Source organism: Rhipicephalus sanguineus, chromosome 4 (genome assembly GCF_013339695.2).
Source record: "Rhipicephalus sanguineus isolate Rsan-2018 chromosome 4, BIME_Rsan_1.4, whole genome shotgun sequence".
Taxonomy (NCBI): domain Eukaryota; kingdom Metazoa; phylum Arthropoda; class Arachnida; order Ixodida; family Ixodidae; genus Rhipicephalus; species Rhipicephalus sanguineus.
Window position 1 is genome coordinate 46,857,631 of NC_051179.1, and position 21,048 is coordinate 46,878,678.

At 47.7% G+C, this 21,048-nt stretch overlaps 1 protein-coding gene across 1 annotated transcript in view; it reads left to right on the forward strand.

The window, feature by feature from the left end:
* Positions 1-20,215, forward strand: part of LOC119389899 (ski oncogene) — a 151,609-nt gene extending 131,394 nt beyond the window's left edge. Inside the window, exons 2-6 of the mRNA XM_037657317.2 lie at positions 5,767-6,032; positions 7,696-7,785; positions 8,291-8,502; positions 10,252-10,460; positions 11,197-20,215. Coding sequence (XP_037513245.1) covers positions 5,767-6,032; positions 7,696-7,785; positions 8,291-8,502; positions 10,252-10,460; positions 11,197-11,457 — 1,038 coding nt within the window. The 3' untranslated portion in view covers positions 11,458-20,215. The remainder of the gene's footprint in view (positions 1-5,766; positions 6,033-7,695; positions 7,786-8,290; positions 8,503-10,251; positions 10,461-11,196) is intronic.
* The last annotated feature ends 833 nt before the right edge of the window (positions 20,216-21,048 follow it).

Genomic DNA, 21,048 nt, shown 5'->3' on the forward strand with positions numbered 1-21,048 from the left:
CGTCCGTACCTTATTGGGCAGCGGCAAAAGTAGATCACGGCTGTGCGACGAAAAAAGTTAGCTTGGTTCCCGCTCCCTCTGCCGTCTCGCGTTCTGCGGTTTTGTTTTTCTTGTGCCGCTAGCATCAGTACATTTCAGCCATGACGGAACAAACTGGGAGCCCTCTCGGCACGCGAAGATATGCAGTGCACATTTCGTTGGGAGGTTGCCGTCCAAGGATGTGTCGTCCCCGTCGTACGTGCCAACGATATTTCCTGACGAGTATTGTAAGCGGTCCGTGCTTGCCGAAGATAAGTCGATAGTCAGCTCTCGTGTCGTCGTAATGTTTCTTCTACGTCCCGTGCTTTACGTTCGCGCTGTTCCTGCAGACATGATTTTAGTGCTGGCGGAAGCGCAGCTGTTCAAGTAGAGATGGGCTAACTGGGAGTCGATCCCCTTCCGCCGAGATGTTGAGGGACAAAAATGTCAGGAGGGCGCGGCTCTTCAGAAAGATTCTAGTATTAAAGCAGAAAGACTATACGGCTGGTGTAGCCCTACGGCACTCGGAAGCTTCGAGAGGTCGTGGTCCAGAAAACGTCAAAATGGATTTAAAAAAAAAAAACAGTGGTAAACACGTGCAGGACACAGTGAGAGGAAACGACGGGACACTCAATGTGTCCTGTGTTTACCACTGGTTTTTTTATTGATTTTAACAATGTACCAACTAGCCCAGTCCAACGCATTTTTGGTACCGAAAATGTTTGCGCACCTCTGCGCTAGAGCGTAGCTTGGGTTACACCAGAGTTTGCGCAAATTATAAAAGCGTAGTGAGCTCGCGCAGACGAGAGAGCCAAGAGCGCAAGCACTTTAAGTGGTTGATACTTTTAGTAAACAGGTGACCCTGTAATCATTCGGCGTTGATGAAACGAACAAAGTGTGCAGCACGTAGACAAATGCGCATGCGCACACGGAACTAAAATCGAGGCTGTTTATTTTCATCTTAGATCTGGCCGTCGTTGCAGTTTTCTGCGAACGCTGTTGCGATGGAAGCGCAATGTTTGTTTCGGAAAGAAGCATAAACAACGAAAGAGGTTGCAGCGAATGAGGGAGACTGATGGTGGCCGAAGTGACCGTGCCGTCGTCGGCGCCACATGGCCACATATCACTTGAAGCCAAAGACGAAGCGGGGCCGATCGTAACACGTTTATTTCTCGCCCGCACTTCAAGCTCTTTGCATGAGCCGCGCGAGCGGCGAGGTAGAAACGATCATGATGAGCGATGATGATGCTGCAATAAGCTCGTTGCTACGCGCGACGCTTTCAAGCAAAATACTCGGTGGCTGCGAATCGACATGACACGAAGTCACCAACAAATAACCACGCCGCCAGGCCACTCGCCGAAGTTTCCACGGCGAGTGGCCGTGGATAATTCTAAATGTTCGGTGCATTTTGCAAGTACACGGGTAGTGGGCACGCACCAATAATATTCTAAGCATGAAAGAATGACAGCTTACCTCGATAGCTATGGAGTAAGCCTCTTATGTGACGCACGCCTGATGCATGCATTTAGCCGTCAGTACTGACGACGCCGTAGCAAAGCGTTCACTCACGTCAAAAACGTGGCCACTCTCGTGCAGGTTTTCCCCTTTTTTAATGGTGGCATCGCGGAAGAACGATCTCACTACGATATGTTTAAATCCAGCTCGAAGCACTAACGCGCCAGCCACGGGCGCTTGCGCCGCCATAGCTGTCAAAGCAATTAAGCACTGTTGTCTGCTAAGGCTCTCAACGTTGCACGCTCGCCGCACCGCAAGTGGCGCTGCGTGCGTCTTTCAAGGCGCCCTCTATAGGTCCCGAACGGAGTGTATAGTGTTGCGAGGAAGGGAAGAACGCGGTTGAAAAAAATCACACCATCTCCCGCTAAAGGGGACCTGAAGCGATGCGAAGCAGCGCTTCGGCATGTAGAGCCCGCGTTTCAGAGGGGGAGCGGAGAGGGTTTGCGCATGCGCAGTAAGGGTGGTCACGCCGCACACCACCACCACCACCACCACCGGATTGAACTCCGCTATAAGATGCTTCACATCTAAAAGCGTCGTCCACTCGCCGACCGAAGCGCGCAGATGGATTTCAATAGGAATCAAGCTTCCTCCCCGGAACCATGGGATACTATCGTAGAATTCGCCATCTTGTCAGCCCTCATTGTCCTGTAGGGCTGGTACGGTCTCGCTGGTTGGCTTGGAAGTGCACTCATTACAGAATGCGAGAACGTGGCGGAATTCGAGGACGGGACACCCTTTCGTATAGTGGTACATATTATACCACTATGTACACTATATACGGTATACTATACCACATAGTGGTATAGTGTACCAGAATTATTCTTCTACTCACGGTGGACGTACACCGTAACCATGGGGGTAGGAACAAACTGGGACAAAGTCAGCCAGTTTATCAGGATAAGCAGCCGTCACGCAGCCATCTTAGCAACCCTTCTTTTTTTCCTCCTTTTTTTTTTTTTTTATTCGCGTTGCGCCATGCTCTCTCTCCCATTTTTTTCCCTCCTCCATATTGTGTCCACGAGCTTAATATAACATCCCTAGTGCGGCTCTGTGAGAACGACAATCGCCGTCCTTTCTCGCGCTCGGGTTTCGATGACGGTAGTACGGTAGTAAACACGCCGACGCATCCGTTGCTGTGAACGTGCACCTGCGAAAAAAACGCGAGCCTCTGTTGTCGATGCGTTGACTGACGTGCGAATAAAGGCGGTCGGGGAAAGGGGGGGGGGGGGACAGCAAGCGGAAGGTTGAGGGTTGGGTGTAAGAGGACACAGCACTCACCCGCTGGGATGGCTGGACTTACTGACTCTCCCTCCCTCTCTGGCATCGCTCGCCCGCCTTTCTTCACATTCTCTCTGCTAGGAAGGCTTCATAAATCACGACGCGGACGAGAGCTCGCCTTTGCGGCGTTCGGAAAAACCGTGCAGTGAAGTGAAAGCCGGAAGGGAAGTCGCGCGCGTTGTCTGGAGAGTTCACAAAGCTGCTGCTGCTGATGATGATCCGCTGATAATCTTGTGAGAACGGCTGTTCGCGTCGTACTACGGATACTAAGATAAGCGTATTTTGATAGCGCAGTATCTTTACAGGCCCTGCTGCATACGACATCATGGCTGCCGTGACATGGAGTCAGTATGTGTGTACCCGCTTACCCGTGCTTACTCCTTCAGATTACACTACGCTGTTGGTTTACACCGTTAGATCACACCGACTACACTCTGATTACTCCTTTAGCGCATATCGCTTCGGTGTTTTGTTTGTCAATTCTTAGATTCGCCTGCCAATAATTGAGGTCGTCATCACCATCTCGAACATCGTTTTGTTATATTTATTTATATTAGTTCACTATAATTTATTTGAGAAGCATCATAATCATTTCGTTTTATTTATTTATTCCCTCCTCGACGTACTACGATTGACGGCACAGGGTCGCTAAAAAAAATGAAAAAAAAAAGGAAGTCGAAATTCTGGATAAAGGCCTGCAGCTCGCGTACTCTCTGAAGCTCCCCTCAGTCACCGTCCGATGCACGGTTATTGCCGAGGCCAACCATTGCAGGCGAGCGGTCGACCGTGTCGCATATAGTGAATTGACAAATACCCCTCCTCCGCCTCGACACGCCGCGCTGTAGTCCCCGTAGTGACGTATTGCACCGCACCTGCGCCTTCATCCGAGGCTGCGGCCCTGCGGCTTTTCCCGGCGATGTGTGGCACAACACTTTCGGCAGCTGTTCTTTCTATCTGTCGCGCGCGGCCGCCTGTCTCGCCTACCCGTGGCTGTTTCGCATATCACAATGGACGTAGGGGAGAGGAGGCGACGGCGCTGTCGACGTGGTCGAGGTTTCGACGTGCCCACGTGTTGCTGCCGTTCCTCAAAGCGTCCTATCACGTAGCACGCGCGAAGCTAAATGCAGCTGCGCGATTTGATCGGAATGGCTCGGCGATCGACTTGCAACGGTGTCGTGTAGCTCAATGAATAGGGGCTCCGCCCGGGTTGTTCGACACACCAGTCAACACGTCATTGTCTGCGCGAGCGGTCGGCGTCTCTGGGTGTTTTGGTGATGGCGCGTGAGCAGACGAAAATTTATTTTATCGCGATTGCCACCACATTGGCGTAGCCCGTGGTAGGGGGAGAGAGACCCACGAAACCTCTAAAAACCGTCTCGAAACGGCTGTAAACGTCTTGGTCTGTGGAGAAGACCTAAAGTAGACATTTCTCGAAACATGACATTTTCGCCTCAAATGTGCTGGCACTGTTCATGAGCATTTTCTACAGCTATGTCATCGCCAGGGACTGTTCTGCAAAACAAGTTCATAATGTCTACTTCGGCTCAAACATGCCCCCACCCCCCTTCCCGAAAAGTTTCAATTTTGCCTGTGTACATACATACAAACACATTCACAAACATATAAAAAGGGTGCAACCCCCCTCAACTGCAACCCCCCCCCCCCCCCACAAAATAAAAAATTAAAAAAAATTCTGGCTGTGCCCTTGTGCTGCCATACCGACCCTCGGAGCACGTTTGCACAGTTGATCGTACTGTCAGTGACCTCACATAGGCAAAAAAGGCAAACAGCTACAAAAAGTCTATAATGCATCTTTGAAAAGCTCCATGTCTAAAGCAAGTCTCAGATCGGACGTTGTTTAGACGCATACGTTTCACAACAGTTGTGTTAATGCCAGCTGTTGTAGGACACCCAGAAATCTTGCAGCAAAATTCGGATAACTTTTTTTAGACCTCTTATTTCGATTTACAAAGCAGCATAAATAATGACTATAATTGCAATTGATGTATTCTAGATTTAATGGCAATAGCTGTTTGGATGTGATTGTAAAAACATACGGAGATGACAAGTCAGCCACAAACGCGGGGACGTCGTATTCCACTATTGACATGAGCGCGGTGCATACTACATTAGCGTTCATGCTGGGTAGCTCTGCACATACTGAACTCTGCACATATACTGCACATCTGAGTGGAACAGATTGCAAGCACAAAGCTAGATCCAACTAATCCTCTCTTTGGACTCTTGCGGACGCCCATGGTACTGCTTCAATCTCATTTTATGCATTTTTGAGGCATGACGCCACTGGCATTGCAGTCCTTAAAGAATATTGGCACTCCTCATTGGCAGCAGCTGTCTGAAACACCTTCAGTGCATTGTTCAACATTGCCATACTTTTTTTAAAGCTTTTCCTCTTATGAAGCTGTCAACTTAATTTTAAATTATTGCCATGTGAAAGTGGTATGACATCATGACATTTAATTATAACTTAATCGATGAGTACCATGGGTTTTGCAGAATACCTGCATAGTTGATGCAGTAGAAATTGAGGCTCTAGGGCAATTACTCCTTAGTATCACCCGCTTGATTGTCTTACTGTGCCTGCAAAGTTGTGTAATCTTAAAGACTGGATAGTGCAGATTCCGGACAGGACAGAGGAGGAATACTGATTCGCAGGAAAATCACTTGTCCTGTGCATCAGTGTTCTTTGTCTGTCCTGTATTGAATCCGTGCCATCCAGTCTTTAAGATAATAGACCAACTAGCCCAGCAACGAATTTTGTTGAAATGTTGTGTCACTTGCTTCACATCCTGCATGCTGTGTGATGCTGCTGTGTGTGCATGCTGTGTGTGCTGGTTTTGAAAGAGAATGCGTTACTTTAGTCTGCATCGGTATTCGACTTGTTACTTACGCTTACTGAATCGTTCGTTGGCTTTCCTTTCTTGCTACAGAGCCTGATGCACATCGACGCAGCGAGCAAAAAGAGAGCGGCACGCGCCTCGTTGTCGGACATCGAGGGCGGCGGCTTCGTGACCACCGGGGGTCCGGACTCAGCCTACTGGTACCACCAGCACAGCCAGTGGGCTAGGACCTCGGCCTTCAAGCCATGGAGCCCCGTGCTGCTCAAGGAGCGAATGGCGGCAGGCAAGCTGCCCCTCGGGGAACAGCTGCTCGCCGGCATTCCCGCTTCGGCCCTGCCCGTCTACCTCAAGCATAAGTGAGTCGCATCTCGAGGATGTCAGTACGCTGGCAAACTAATGAGTTACCGGGGTCTAGTAGCTTCCTTGTGCATGGTCATCAAGTGAAGTTCATTGAGTCATTACAGTCTAGCTGCTTCTATGTACACGGTTCGCATCATGTTACAGACACTAAGATACACATATTTTGATAACGCAGAGTATTTTTACAGACCCTGCTGCAAACACCTATACACCGTTTCACACATCAGGCGCAACACTGTGGAACCTAGCGACACTTCACACCAAGAAATAGTCCAGTGATTTTGCCACCCGTAATGTGATATTCTTTTTTCGCTTTTTGACTTAGCAATAAATGAAGATGCTTTGTGCCTCAGAATAAAATAAACAAACTCCATTGTTTATACAGTCGTCAATAGCTTGTTCTGAATCGCTTAGCATCTTTGTTTTCGTATCGTATCCTCCGCGATTAAGTTCACAGCTGCAGCCAGTTGCAGAAGCCACATTTACAACGAAGAAATCCAAGCGCAAGACACGCAGACCTGCACATTTTGCTGACCAAACCTCTTGCATAGCTTCCACGGCGTTTTACGTGGTTTATGAAATGGAGTACAGCACTCATTCAAGCCCTCACCACAGTTCAAACTTTACGCCGAGGTCGGAAAACTCGTCTCTCGACGTCCTTACAGGTTTATCCGAGGTGTCACACGAGCCAGTTTTTTTCCACATATGTTGTGAAAAGCGTACGTGTAAGTTGCAGTTGTTTGAACACCAATAGTGTGTTCACATTAGCAGCGAACGATCTCGTACATGTGTAAATAATGCCCCTACATTCTTTCTCTCCCTGTCCTTCACTCTTTTGGTGTACCCCCTCAGCTGCAGGTGTCAGGCATTCACGCTAGGCAGTTGCAGTGTGGTCAGCACTAAGATTTCCTTTTCCTGCCCTTCCTTTGTGCATACATATTTCTGTAAATAAACAACCACTTACTACACTCAAACCTCGATATAATGAACACAGATATAACGAATTATTGGTTATAACGAAGTAAATGAAAAATAGTCTTGTCATAGACGAAGTGTTACAAATAAACGTTTATAACGAATTTTCGGATATAACGAAGTTATTTTTCGTATGTGACTTTGTTATAATGAGGTTTGAGTGTACTATTAATTCCTTATGTACGTGTGGCATTGGCGAAAGAGAGATATAGTTAAAAGCTACACAGACCCAATTCACATGTTGGAATCGATGTAAATTCCAGCTTTCTTGAAACACTTGATTAAACACTATGTGGCTACTAAATGCAGTGTGCGCAGTTTTTGTTTTCCTTCTCTGCAATACACGATCCCATGCTATGTTTTTGCTTATGTCACACACTGGTGTATATAAGTGTGGCACAGAGCCAAATGTGTCCAAGGGCTTATTCACACCGGCACTTGGCAGAGGGCGCATGAGCATTTTCGATTGGTGGCCATGCAGGTGGCAAATCACACCGACGAGTGTGATGTGCCCGTCGTCACGCCAAAATGCCTTGCGATTGGTGCCATTGACACCTACTCGCACACCATCTCGTTCTAAAACAAACAGATGTCCCGTTTGTGTGCTACGAATTGTTCCGTCAGCTTCGACGGGACAGGTAACAAAAGCAGACGGGTCACGTATTTGTTTCTATGTCCCAACAGCTTGGCCTACCCTGCGGAAGCCTACCTCCCGGTGGATGTCGCAGAAATGCAGAAGCTGGGTCCAGCGGTCCTAAAGGCCGATCCTGACAGGTCAGTGTCTCTCGCAATGGTTTCTGAAATGTTCTGTATGTATCACACTTCTGCCCAAGTTTTCCTGGACATCAGTGTAGTGGTCATTTGCCAGTAGGATAATGGTCCGCATGTTAATACAACTGTCATTGCTTTACTGACCTGCCTTAGTATTAAGAGGCGCCATGGGCAGACTGGGATGCAGCGTGGCATGCAGGTTTTCTCTTGCAACAGGTAAAAGCAGCAGCAATGACTAGCTGTCGAATGGGTAATGTTGTTCGCATGAGACTAGCGTCCTGGCACGATAGTGCATATCATCCTCACCAAATGGATGTTGTCATACTCAAGATGTAAGGCATGTACAGGCTCTTGAATGTGTGGGACAGCGAGTCCCACACGAGTCCACACAGGGAGGTAGCAGAGTCAGAAAAATTGTGCAGTCATCAAATAATTATCTGCGAGAGAGCTCAAACATTCTCAAGATGTGAACATCGAGTTCATCCCTCTGTTTTCGTCACCGTTGCAGGCTTGAAGCAGCCGTGACGATACCAATTCTGAAGAAGGGTGCTCAGATCGCGATGGACGTTGTGCCCAAAAAAGAGCACGTTCCGACCGCCTGCAGCAGGTCGTCGGAGTTGGCGTCGGGAGGTGTGCCACCCGCCGGGAAGCTCGTCAACGGAAGGATGTCCGCCGACACGGAAGAGACCATGTCCAACAGCAGCCTCAGCACATTGTCTGGTTAGTTCCCGTGACACTTTTCATTTGTGTCGGTGATATTTAGAGCACGTCATGATGCGATGCGTTTGATAAAATTGTACATTGGCAAAGAGGAGTAGTGATTTTCTGTGCTTTGCTCTTACCTGAATGAATGCACGTAGTTGTTATAGCCGGCTGCAAAATGAAATGCAGTCAATTTCCTGACGTGGCCTTACTTCACTTTTTTTCTGCATCCCATTACATCGTAACAAGTATTGGAACAACTAGCCCAGCAACATGAATGAATAATTAAGTTAATTTATTGACTAATTCAATAAAGAAACTTGTTCTCATCTTCCTACATCACATTTTATCAGCAGCCTACCACAGAGCTGTTCTCTGAGTTTGTGGGCTTGGTGCCAAGTGTTGTTTAAACCTCCCGTCTGCTAGTAGTGTGCTGTTGGCATTAGTAACACTGTTTTATACACACCTGGCCGCTAAATTGACTGATGTGATACTGTGTGTTATTGATCACCTGGTGGTCATTAAGACTCTTTTTACAGGCATTACGTCGATACAATGGTTATTTTTGTATGCACTGATTATGATAGCCATTAATAGACAGTTTTGGAACGTGGTACCCAGGGCTTTGCGGATGCAGTAGCCTTGGGTTGTCGCCCCTCTGTAGGCATCATATGCTGACCACTCTTTTGGTCAGCGTTCTGGCCACCATTTTTTCAAAATAGTGTGCCTAGTCAAGCTACCCCCCAAAGCTTCTCCGCGTTGATCTCATGAATGTCCAAGGGCGTGGTTCTCCTGCATTTGGGTTTGCGTAGAACAAACCCTACTCTAAGACGTCGTGCTTACTCATATTCAACGAACTTGAGTTAGCAACACGATCGTTTGTCAATTCGGAAGGACACTTTCGTAAGATAAGTTTCGTGAGCCAAGGCCCTCAGGATTACCGATACAAAGGAAAGTCATCGTAAAAGCTTTTTAACTGCGCTAACTAACACGGAGAAAAGAAGAGAGAAGAAGACTGGACGTGCACAGACTCACAACTAAGTGTTTAATGGGTGAAAGATGACGTGTATACAGAAGACAATTAAATGAAACCAGCTCATTGGTAATCGAAAACAATGATACACTGCCGTCACAACCAGATGAATCCAGCAGACAATTAGGCCAGGGAAATCATCGGGGCCATTAATTGTCTTTAACTGTAGTGTGGTGATTATGACCTAAATTGAAATGAATTAAAGTGAACGAAAAATCACCCTTTTCGTCGGTGGGATCTGAACCCACAACCTTCGAATTACGCGTGTGATGCTTCAATTGCATACTTCCAGCGCAGTAACAATGGTCATAAGGCTGAAAAAAAAAAAAAGGTGGCTTCCCCTAGAGTGTTTTGTCAGCCAAGGAAGGGCAGGCATGGGTTCTGAAACCGGAAGAGTGCACACTCTCCCAATCTTGGAGGACTCAGAACTGGCCACTGGAAGCCAAACTTCGCCAAGATGGTCAGAAATCCAACATGGTGCTCTCGAAACCGAGCAGCATGATTCAAAACGAGCAATTTAGTCCAGAAAATCAAACTTTAGGGCGTAAATTGACCCGAAAAATCGGTTGCAAAACTGTAATAGTTCAAGGGAAACTTGACGGTGCATTTATGAAGTCCGAAATATGCATCAATTCCGGTTTTTTGGAGTCCGAAAAATCCGTCGGCGACTGTAGTGCATTGTGGTGTAGTTCTAAGTGAGGAACATGCAGTCACCTTCCTTTTGTTTCTTTCAGGAGTGGAAGATGTCGGCATGGCCGAGGATGGCAAGGAAGGTGCCACTCTGGTTACACCCGAGCTGCAGGGCCTTTGGGTGGCCTTCGAGCGGCACTCCCTGGGCGAGCGTGCTCGCCAGGACATAATGCACGAGGTCAGTCTGCTCCTGTCCGCATGCCAGCAGCGGCATTTCTTCGCCAGCTACAAGCTGCTACTGCAACAGGGACAGGTCAGTGTCTCCCTTCATAGCGGTGCACGTACATTTGAAACTTCGATATAACTGCGTCAGCATTGCCGCAGTTGCCGTTTTGCTATTGCAGTCTTACTTTCTTACTTCAGTTATCTGAAAGGCACACTGGAATGGAAACACTAAATCAGTTTACAATGATAAAACATTCTCTGTACATTCTAGTGTCACACATTTTGCGATCATAGATTCATTATAAAAGGAGATGATGAAGGTCAAAGTCCCATTCTTGAATTTTGCGCCAAAACCTTGGGATTTGACTGCCCGTGTGATGTCTTGAATTTCAAGGATCTCTCTCGTATTTTGGCCACATTGACTCAATAGAATCGCTTGAAAATCACCATGTTTATGTTCTCACCTCATCAGAACACAATGTAATTAAATTTTACCGATAAAAAAAATCATGCAGGCCCTAGCAGATGCTATTGAAATGTATGATCTTATGGAAAATTATTTAGGAACCTCAAGGCGGTGCCATCACATGCATTTTATTTTTGCGCTGTTTCTGATTTTATCGGGTGTGTTCTCGTAGCGAGAGCAGTACTCTTGGTATTAGGGAGGTTTTACAGTTGATACCAGCGGAGTGCTGCAGAACATCTCGAAGAAAACAAGTGTGGCGCTTAAAATAAGCATGCATTTGTGTCTAGAAGCTAGCGAAGCCGTTTAGAGATGGCCGAAGAGCCGGTCTAATACCTCGTGATGTCATGGCTCCATGCAGGAAGCCGAGCCCACGCCTTCTTGCAAGCGGGGCTCCATGGCCAAGGGTGGTGACATGCCGTCTCCTCGTCTGCCGCCACCAACGAGCGCACCCACGTCGCCACCCGGCAGCACGCACCAGCAGCCGACGGCCAGCTCTCCCGAAGTGGCGCCACACGGGTCGCCGGTGAACTCACACGAGGCCAAGGAACTCGCAACTTGCAGTCCCCAACCGCCACCCAAACCACCAGTGGAACAACACAAGATGCTTCTCACCGCCTGAACCGGCGGTGCCGCGGCAGCATAGCACGTCGCAGTGCGCGTCCCTCGTCATCGACGCGCTGCGACCCTTCCACCGTTTCTTTCTGCACCGTTGCCATTGCCTGGGAAGGCCATGTGTGTGTGCGTGCGTGACTCCATTCTCGTGGCCTAGGAAATGCGTTGGTAATGCGAGGTGCGACCCCATTTGAGGGAGGAGGATGGGGAATGAAGGAGGCCACATTATTTTGCTCAGCCACTACAGTCTCTTTGCGTCTGTTCCTGTGAAACGATGTTATCAATTGAAGGCAAATAACATAAAGATATCTGAGGTTTAACGTGCCAAAATTACTATATGATGCACCCCGTAGTGGAGAGCTCTGGAAGTTTCGACCATCTTGTGTTCTTTAACGTGCACCGACATCGCATGGTGCACCGGCCTCTAGCAGTTCGCCTCCACTGACATGCGATCGCCACAGCTGGTATCAAACTCCACGACCTTCGGGTCAGCAGACAAGCTCCGTAACCACTGCACCACCAATTATTTGAAGACAAACTCATTGCCGTTCACTAAATTTTCCTGGAACGGCATTTGTCGAGGCTAGTTCCCCACGAGGCATGCCGGTCGGTGAAACGTAGCAGTGAAATTTCAGACAAAAAATCGAGAGAGACGGTGTGGCTCTGCCAGGCAACGTAGAATTGTGCGAAAGCACATTCGAGAGCCCTAAACAACACCAAACGTGGTTGAAATCTCGAGGAACGTACAGCATGACAGGTGCACTGCTAAAAGGGACGAACTTGGCAAGCCTAACCTGGCCAATGCAAACGTATACGAGTACCGCATAACCAAGAAACGCCTGTATAGAGCACGAGCTCAGTGATTTTCACCATTTGCCCATAACAGGTGAACAAGCTTTGTCAAATGCTTTCTCTGTGCTGAACAGCACTCTCAGCACATTCGCATTGGCTACATAATAATGGTTGTTACTACTACTACTGCTACTCTACTACTGCTACTACTCCATGGTCCACAACTGACTACGTGGCAGGTGTCGTGGCATACTTCAATTCCCCAGCCTCCTCCCCATATATCGTCAATCACCAAGCCTTCCTCTCAAAGCACCTATTGCGGCTGCAAATCACAAATTGGCTGGAGTTGTAGGCTTGATGATGGCAAACAGAAAGCAGGCAAAAACTGTAGGCATGGCTGATGTTCGCTTTGATAAAAAGAAAAAAAAAATAGCAAAAAAAAAGGCACAACCAGTTCACGTTACGTGCCAAGCTGTACCTGTTCCCTCGTTAAGCGGGAGGTTTTTCTTTGAATATCCAAGCCAGCTTTTCCCTGGGGCCCACCTCGCTTGTGTTTGAGCAGGTAGCTGGTGCGGGAAGGAACGTCAAATGCAATACTTTTTTTTTTCTCGCCGGGACTGCGACATGCACGCACAGCGATTGTGGCGACCGGCCGCGTCGCGAGGACAGTCAGTACCACTGCAAGATCTCGCCGGTTTTTTTCGTCCGTCGAGGTCTCTTACCGTCTTTCCTCTTTCAACGTGTCCCTGTTATCGCTGTTGTTGTTACGTTATCTTTTATTTTTTCCTTTCTCACGCTGCTCTTTTCTTGTGAAAATGAAGACAATGGCTGTGTGTTGTCATCAGCACAGGTGCTTTTTTTTTTAATGTTTTGTGTCACTCACCTTGTAGTGTTCATAACTTCTTACTTTTACAGTGTTGGGCTGCCTGTTGTTTTCACTTCTCTTATTTTTTTCTTTTTTGGCCCATGTTTAATTCTAGAATTGAAAAGTTTTAATGTTTGTTGTTTCGTTTGTTATCGTTGTGTGAGTGAATAGGAGCCACTGTGTCGAGTGGGGAGTATTCCTTACGGTTCTGACTCGCGCGGCCAGCTTGCTTTCAATGGAGCAAGCCGAAGCTGTCGGGCAACATGCAGCCTCAGCGCTAGATTTCTAGGTGCAAGTTGTGTGCAGTGTGCCTGAAACTTCGAGTGGGAGAGGGCGATTCGCTCTCCTCATGTCTTACCTCGGGGCGCAAGCTGCGGGGTGTCGGTGTATCCCGTAGCCACGGCACGAGCGTTGCTCTGCAGTTACTGTTTGCATTGTGCCAGCGTGTGTGCTTTTTTTTTCTCACCGTTACTCTGTTCTGCGTGTGTGTGTGTGTGTGCGTGTTTTCAGTCATTGTTGCCCTTTTCATCTGTTGCGGTGCGGCATACAGAAGCCCAGCTTTTGTGTGGAAAGCCTTGTTCGCTCACCGCTCACTCGTCGTCATTCCCATCGCCCGTTTCGCAAAACTGCATGCACGTTGGCGTGCGAGCGAGCGCACCTTTAATGAGACGCGTACTCATGCGCCGATTCTGCAGGGAAGTTCGTTTCGAGGCCGTCTGTTTTGCACTTAATGGTCTTTGTTGCGATAGTTGGAAGTGCACTCCGCGGCGTCAAATCTGCAGGAGAACAAGGCCGGATGCAGCACGAATCTTGCCGGCACGAAATCCCATGTAGTGCGAACGGGCGTCGTCCATGTGCACGACGTCGGGAACAATGAGAATAACGTTTTGAGGCAGCAGAGCTGCACTCATTGAAATTTGGTTACACCTAATTAGAGCCAAGTGATTGTCTCGGCAAACTGCGGAAATGTTAAAATAATTCGGTGGCTCGAACAGCTTGGTGCAACAGCAAAAGACCTTAACCCCTTGAGTGGCAGCCAAACTGGCGATGAAGACCACCTGATGGCTCGAAACTTCAAACATTCTGCGCAATCCACTTTGGCCAGGGAACTATTCCCACGTTCTGATCAGCCATGATTGTAACGAGCAACATTCTACTGCATCCTGGCCCCTTCTGTGCACTGGACAGATCATTTCGCGTTTCGGCACCTTTACCACAAAGCTTTCATGGTTTGTCGTCTAGCCTGCAGGTGATCATTGGTCACCCCTCGCATCGCTAAGTGCAGCCTGAGAAATATTTCATTCAATCAGTATTCAGGGACTTTCGGAAAGACAGCTTCCTTGGAGTTTTTTTTTTTCTTTTCTTTTTTTTTCCTCGAGGTAGGGTTGTGCTTTTCACGCAAGTTCACTGATGATAATGAAAACAAAGGCAGGTTTCAGTCTCTACTCACCTGATCGTAGCAGCTCATTTCTTTACGGTGTACCTCAATTGAGAGTTGCTGCCGCTGCCTTTGGCCGTAGAACATTCACTCACGGTGTGGTCCAATTTCAACGGTGAGCTATCGGTTATGTACCAGTGGGCAATGCCTGCTACGTCACGCTTCAAAAGTGTGCAAAGCCACCACGAACGTTAGCAAACGCTGTCGTACAGCGATTGTATAGTGGCGTCTTTCCCACCATCGTTGTAAGTGGACTGCACTTCATTCGAATCTGCAAGTGCTAGAAAAAGAGTTGAGTCTGTTCATCCGAAATTCCTTGCTTTTCTTTTTGGTGTTTTATCCTCAGCACTGTGAACATTGTCATTACACGCACATGGTCTGTGTCCCGTACGCAGATTGCTGCATTGTTCCTTGCACAAGCACATTTGTTTAGTGCATGCAACATTCATTGTATGCACAACGCAAATGCAGTAGAACCCAAACGTTGGCTGCTGTGAAGAGGCGATGCCGTTGCACTCATCGCAACGGCTCTGCTTTGAAGGGACGCCAAAGGAAAACGTTAAATTGCGCCGAACCAGCGCATTCGTCTTTAGGAAATACACCTCCCACATTAACGTTGCTTAAAAACTGTATTGGCAGATGCAGAAGTATCAATCGAAGGCTGCTATTAAACTCGCTAGTGCCCAAACTACAACACTGCGATCATTATTTTGTGGCAACTGAGAGACTTTCCAGTCTTTTTTCGAATTTTGTTTTTTTGAGCACAGATGTACGGAAGTTTTCAGCTTAAGACTTTTTTCTTTTTAGAAACAGTGCATTCTGTCTTTAAGTGCTGCGTTGATCCGGATAATGCCAGTTGCACCCTCAGTTGCGGGTTCACAAATGTAACCTAGCAACCAAGCTTGTCCCATGGTTTTTCTTTGGCGTCCCTCCGATTTTTTTCTTTCCGTGTTTCTTGCAGACATGGTACCTCCTCATCTCGGTGTGGTGTTTCTAAAGCGCCCAGTCAAGTCTTGCTTGTCGTTGATGTTGTTTCTTTTGTTTTTTTCCCCTCTCTTTGTGCGTGTGTGTGCATGTTCAAAGTACTATTCGAAGCGGGTTTTCAAATGTGTGCGTCCTAGTCATAACGTCCCCACCTTTACATTATCCTGCACAAAAAAAAAGAACGTAAAAAAAAGTGTCGCGTTGACACGTCGTACAAAATGACAGAGCGATAGAAAAAAAAATGAAGGCGACAAAGATCCGCAGCGAGATTTTCGGCGCCTTGTTCGCGCCAAGACGCTGTTTGTCAATGGCACAATGCGACTTGATGAAAAAGATTCAGGAAAAAAAAAAAAAAGAAGATTTCAGAGATGGCACATGCACGGTTCTCGAAAGCTGGAGTATAGCTGGATTCATGGCGTCGGTCGCCTCTTGCAGTACAAAAAATCCGTGCCAAGAAAGAGACACTTCTCGTTCTTTTTGCCGTGCCCTCGAGCGCTCAGCCCCCACTGTAAAAAACAATACATTATTGGCTTGGCTCTTCATCGCCCATCGTCTCTCAACTTTCGCATCCTTCATCGTTTTGTTCGTTTCGAGCCTTCACGACTGCATTGTGTCCCTCGTCTGTCGCCAACGGAGCTGTCGTTTCCGAACCACAACTTCAGCCCTCTTACCTCCCATCCACCCCTTCTTTCACGTGTTTTGAGTAATTATAACTGTAACCCTAGTGCCAAGATACCAGTCATCCTGTTCTCATCGTTTGTGGCGTCACCTTGCTGTATTTATTTTGAGCTTGGATCATCATGTCATCTCCCACAACCTGTCGTTTCTGCCGCGGCCGACCGGTCGCGTCGTCACCATGACAGGCTGTTTGATGTTGTAAATTGTAGCACCTGTACATAACGCAGTTGCTGGTTCCCCATCTTCCAGTTGCTCCCAACTCCCCGCATTCCTGTCTTTTTTTTGTTTGTTCATTCATCACGCTCCGTGCGTCACTGTCGTATGGCTGTGCCGCCTCTTTCACGTCATCCTCCATTGGATCATTGTCACGTGCATGAACTTTCTCGTCATTTTCGGTTGTCCAGACCGTACCTACGAAACGATTGGCTTCTTGTGCCTGTTAGCGCCATCTTGAGCGACTGTATGCTGGAGTCTGAGTGTTGCCGGTGCAGTACTTTGCGAGTGAGCATGTACACGGTAGGCTAGTTGTTATTGTAAAATCGGAGGGGCCTCACCAGCCCTTGCTGAATTGGAGAGCTGCAGTTCTGGGCAATACGTGTTGCTTGCAGTGTGAAACGAAAGTACGGCAGTGTATACTTCCAGCAAATCAAAGGCAGGACGGGCAGTGTTAAGGCTATTGGATTTGCAAGGTGCCTGATGAACAGGTTCACGAGTTCCGTACCATTTCTTGATGGTGCAGAGCCAACCCATCGCCACCTGTACGAACTATGATCTCGTCTTTAAAAGCCCGCGCAGTGCAAGAGGCATAGTGCGCAGGTGGCCGCCATGTTGAACTGGTGAACACAAATGGCAAAGTAAAAGGCCTCCTGAACTGTAGTTCGCAAAGTGAAGGTCAATCGAATGAACCCATTCTGCTCACCCATTTAGCCAAAGGAGTTGGGTGTTGGAGGTTTTTGTTGCACAGTGCATTCTTTCGACCAGGTGCTTTGTATGCGCTGCACATCAAATTTGCTAGTATCGGGCATCGCAAACATTCCTTGCCCGTTACAGTATTCTTCTGTGCAATCCTAGTCTTTTTCGATTAATTTCACATTCATACCAGAGTTTAAAGCTAACAATATGACAGGGAAGCTACCTTGGTGCCCGGTAGCATTACTCTTTGCGTGATCATATTCAAAGGCTTCTGTCGCACCTTTATGGGCATCTACCCAGCAAGAGAAGTTTATACACTGCTCAAGAATGGCAGCTTCCAATTCACGGGCGTGCGGCCGTTTTGTAAATTTTTCTCACTCAGGAATGATTTTAATGTTCAAATTTTATTTCTATTCTTTTTTTTTTTTGTCAAGGCTCACAAGCAAGCAGTAGCATCAACTTTGGAGTGGACTGTTCATTATGAAAAAAAAAGTTGACTGCGCCAAGAATGAACCTTTACTTTCAAGGTTGCAGCAGGCTTTGTCGCTGCATACGCGACGACTGCTCGGCGGACGACATATGTGGAAGACGTACTACGTCGTACAAGTTGTACATTGGGAACGCCTTTCCTGGGATATTGGCCCGATGCGCTGCATGATTGCATTATCATAGTTATTTTGTTGTTGTTTTTTTTCGCAGCAATCTCATTATCATAACACATTTCTTAGCCTCCAATTGTGCTTGATTGTCGTTGCGTTGATTGAAGGAGGGGGAAAGGGGGAACTCGTACATGCATGTGTTACGACAGAGCCCGCAACCGCTGTTCACGCAAAAGAGTGTTTTAGGATAGCCCATTAGGCGCACAGAAGCAATCCACCGGTGTTTTTGGTGTTTGGGGGAGGTGTGATGGGGTTCCTGGGGCCCAGCATTGCAGAGCGTTACAGTTTATATGCAAGCAAGGCATCGGTGTCGTTGAAGGAGAGGCGGTGCAACGTCGTGGCATCTTGAGACGTTCCGAGAGGCTCTCGTGTGCCATTGTCGAGGCAGTAGCCTTTATGCAGTGAAACCTGTGCTCATGTGCTCTGGAAGCCATCTTTGTACGCGTTTTTCGTTCCGTATTTCTCGGCACTTGCGTGATTCGGCATTCCGCCGAATCCAGTCTAGCTCGAGCACGCTGTCGACTTGTCTCGAGAAAAGATGCAAGCCGCCGTCTGCGAGGACAGCAGACTTGTGTAGCTTGAGCAAGGCATTGAGAAGGCTAAAGCAAACTGTCACACGGCGGTAGAAGGCAGTGCACAGGGACAAACAACAACAACAAAAAAAAAAACGCCGAAACGTTGCTTGTTCTGCTTTTTCCCGTTGTTCCTTTCTCACCGTTTCTGCGTAGTTTCTTTGGCAGTTGTCCCGTCTCCAAGTTTAAGCTTGTCGTTTCTTGCTGCGTTTGTTGCGATGCAAGTGTTGTTACGTAAAAGAAGAAAGAGAGCGAGTTTTGGTGGCAACCGCGTGTGGCATGTTGCACATTATGGTGCCATCCGCACCCGGGTGGTGAATGGAAGAGGCCAAATGGCAGACAAGGGCAAAGTGTGTGCGTGTGTTTTCTAGAAGGTTTCAAGAGTGTCGCACAGGGTTTTTTCCATTTTGTCTACTACTGCTACCCCCCGCGCAGACTGTGGTCCAGTTATCTATGCTCGATTCTGTGAGTGGTAGGCAGCGAGCGAGCGAGTTTAAGTTTTTCTTTTCCACGTGTTGCAAGGTATGTGCCCGGCCCCGTGCCTGGGCAGAGAGAAAGGTGGTGGCAGTGAATGGAGCAAGCATCGCTCCTGCACACAAAACTGTGATCAGTGCAGGCAGGATTGTGATATTCTGTGAGGAGGAGGAGGGTGGTACCTGTGAAAGAAGAGAGGAGTTGCAATGATGGCCTGGCTTGCGTAACCAGCTGTGGATACAGATGGCCGTGTACACATGTTGCAGCCACGAAGCACGCTGCTTCCGTCGTTCTTTGGTTTCTTCCCCACAAATTTCTCGTTGCACTGCTAACTCCAGCAGCATGGGTCGAGTGAGCTGCATTTTCCAGCCTCCCCCCCAAAGGTTTTGCTTTTCTTCGTCTTGTCCTGATCTCCATCGCCAGATTCAGAGAGTGCAACGAGGCGTAGCAGCTTGCTTCTTAGCTGAGAAACTGTTTCATCGGCCACCTTGTCACCGCAGACTAGGGAGAAAGCTTGCACACCTGAGTGGTGTCGCTGCGACACCGAGCAGCTCAGCTTCCCCGCTGTGGTCTGGCGACAATGCAAGGAGAACCAAAGGAGTCGTCCGGCTCCCGCAGCCAGTGCCATAGGTCCTGCACAGTGCGACGTCATGTGGCCTTTTTTTCCTCGTTTTTAATCAGAGTTGAGCAGGGTTGTGGGTGTTTGTACACGCGCAGCAATGAGAAAGGCCAGAGTGGTGCTACAGCAAGAGCCGTCTTACTCTGAGGGGTGGCGGCCTGCTTCGCTAGATTGTGTTGTCTGTTTGCGGGAGTGAGAATGGCCTGGAGGGATTTGGGGGGGGATGTGTGGGCACTGTGGTGTGCGAGAGAGGAAAATGCGTGTCGGCTTTTTGCTTGTGAGAGAAGGCACAGAACCTAAGTCACTAGCACCCCCGTAACGTGCGCGAGGGTGGTGATATACTCAACGAATTACAACTATCAGTCCCTTCTCGTGCGCCCTTATTTCATTGTCTGTTTTTACAGTTGGCGTGTTGTTGGTTCAATGCTTGGGGCTGAAAGGGTGGTTAAAAAAAAAAGAAAAAAAGAAGTGTTCCCGCGTGTCATTGTTCACGTGAGATGTTAAGAGCGTTTCATTCACGACTGTTTCTGTCATTTATTTTTTATTTTATCTCTATTTTTTTTGCCTCCCTGAATGACCTCTTGTGCACTGTCTTGCCCCCCTCTGCCAAGAAACAGAGGGGGGAAGATGGCTTGAAAGAAGGGTGCAATGTTGCGAGTTCTCGTGACATGAAAGGCTTTGTACATTTGCTCACGGCTGTAGAATATTGTAAATATATGTACAAGTCATTTGGAGGGTTTCAAAAGAGATAGTAAAGGGTTTGTATCTCAGAGCTGAGAGCCTCCTGCATTGTTTCTTGCTTCCCTGGGTGCACATAGGACACAGACCAGGGAAAACCTCGCTCCACACTTTGGAACATGTGTATGTACTCTGCAGAGTCACCACTGCACTACACACAGATAGACATGTTGCCTAAAAGTGCCATTTGAAAAAAAAAAAGCCATTTTGTAAAAGTAACTTTATTGGTACAAAAATAGGGAAACTTTCTTGGGCTAGCCATAGACACCTTTTCTTATATGGCACGGAATGCCTCTCTACTCTATAAACAATCCATACAATCAGTAGCCAGTTTTGTACAATAAAGCTTACGCAAGTGCAAAATCACTGGCTGCTAGGCGTTGCGAGCATTTAGCCACACCTGGCATGCTAAACAGCAAACTTGGGCTCTACGACACACCTTGATAACATGCTAGAAACAAAATACTACAAAGGAACTGTGCAGAACCTGAAATGGGCATCAATGTGCAATGGAGAATTTATATACTGTCTCGATTCCGCTGTAACACAGCCACACTGATGCAGAAGCTTGCACAGAATTCTCTTGATAAAAATTGACATGTGGACAGCAGTAAGAATTCTATGGTTTACAGCGTTAAAGGAGATTGACAAGAAGTAACAAAGAAGACATTGCATTTTAGCTAAACATAGAAGAAAAAAAACTCAACCATCAAAGCTCTTCAGTCAAGGGTTGTCAACTTTCAAATTTTTCTTGGCAATGCCATGTTTGTCAAATTGCCCTGGCTCAGGTATGCTAGAGATGAGAATGAGAATTGTGTTCCTAGTGGACACTTTGACTGAATGCTGTTCCCTCCAGAGTTTTCACTT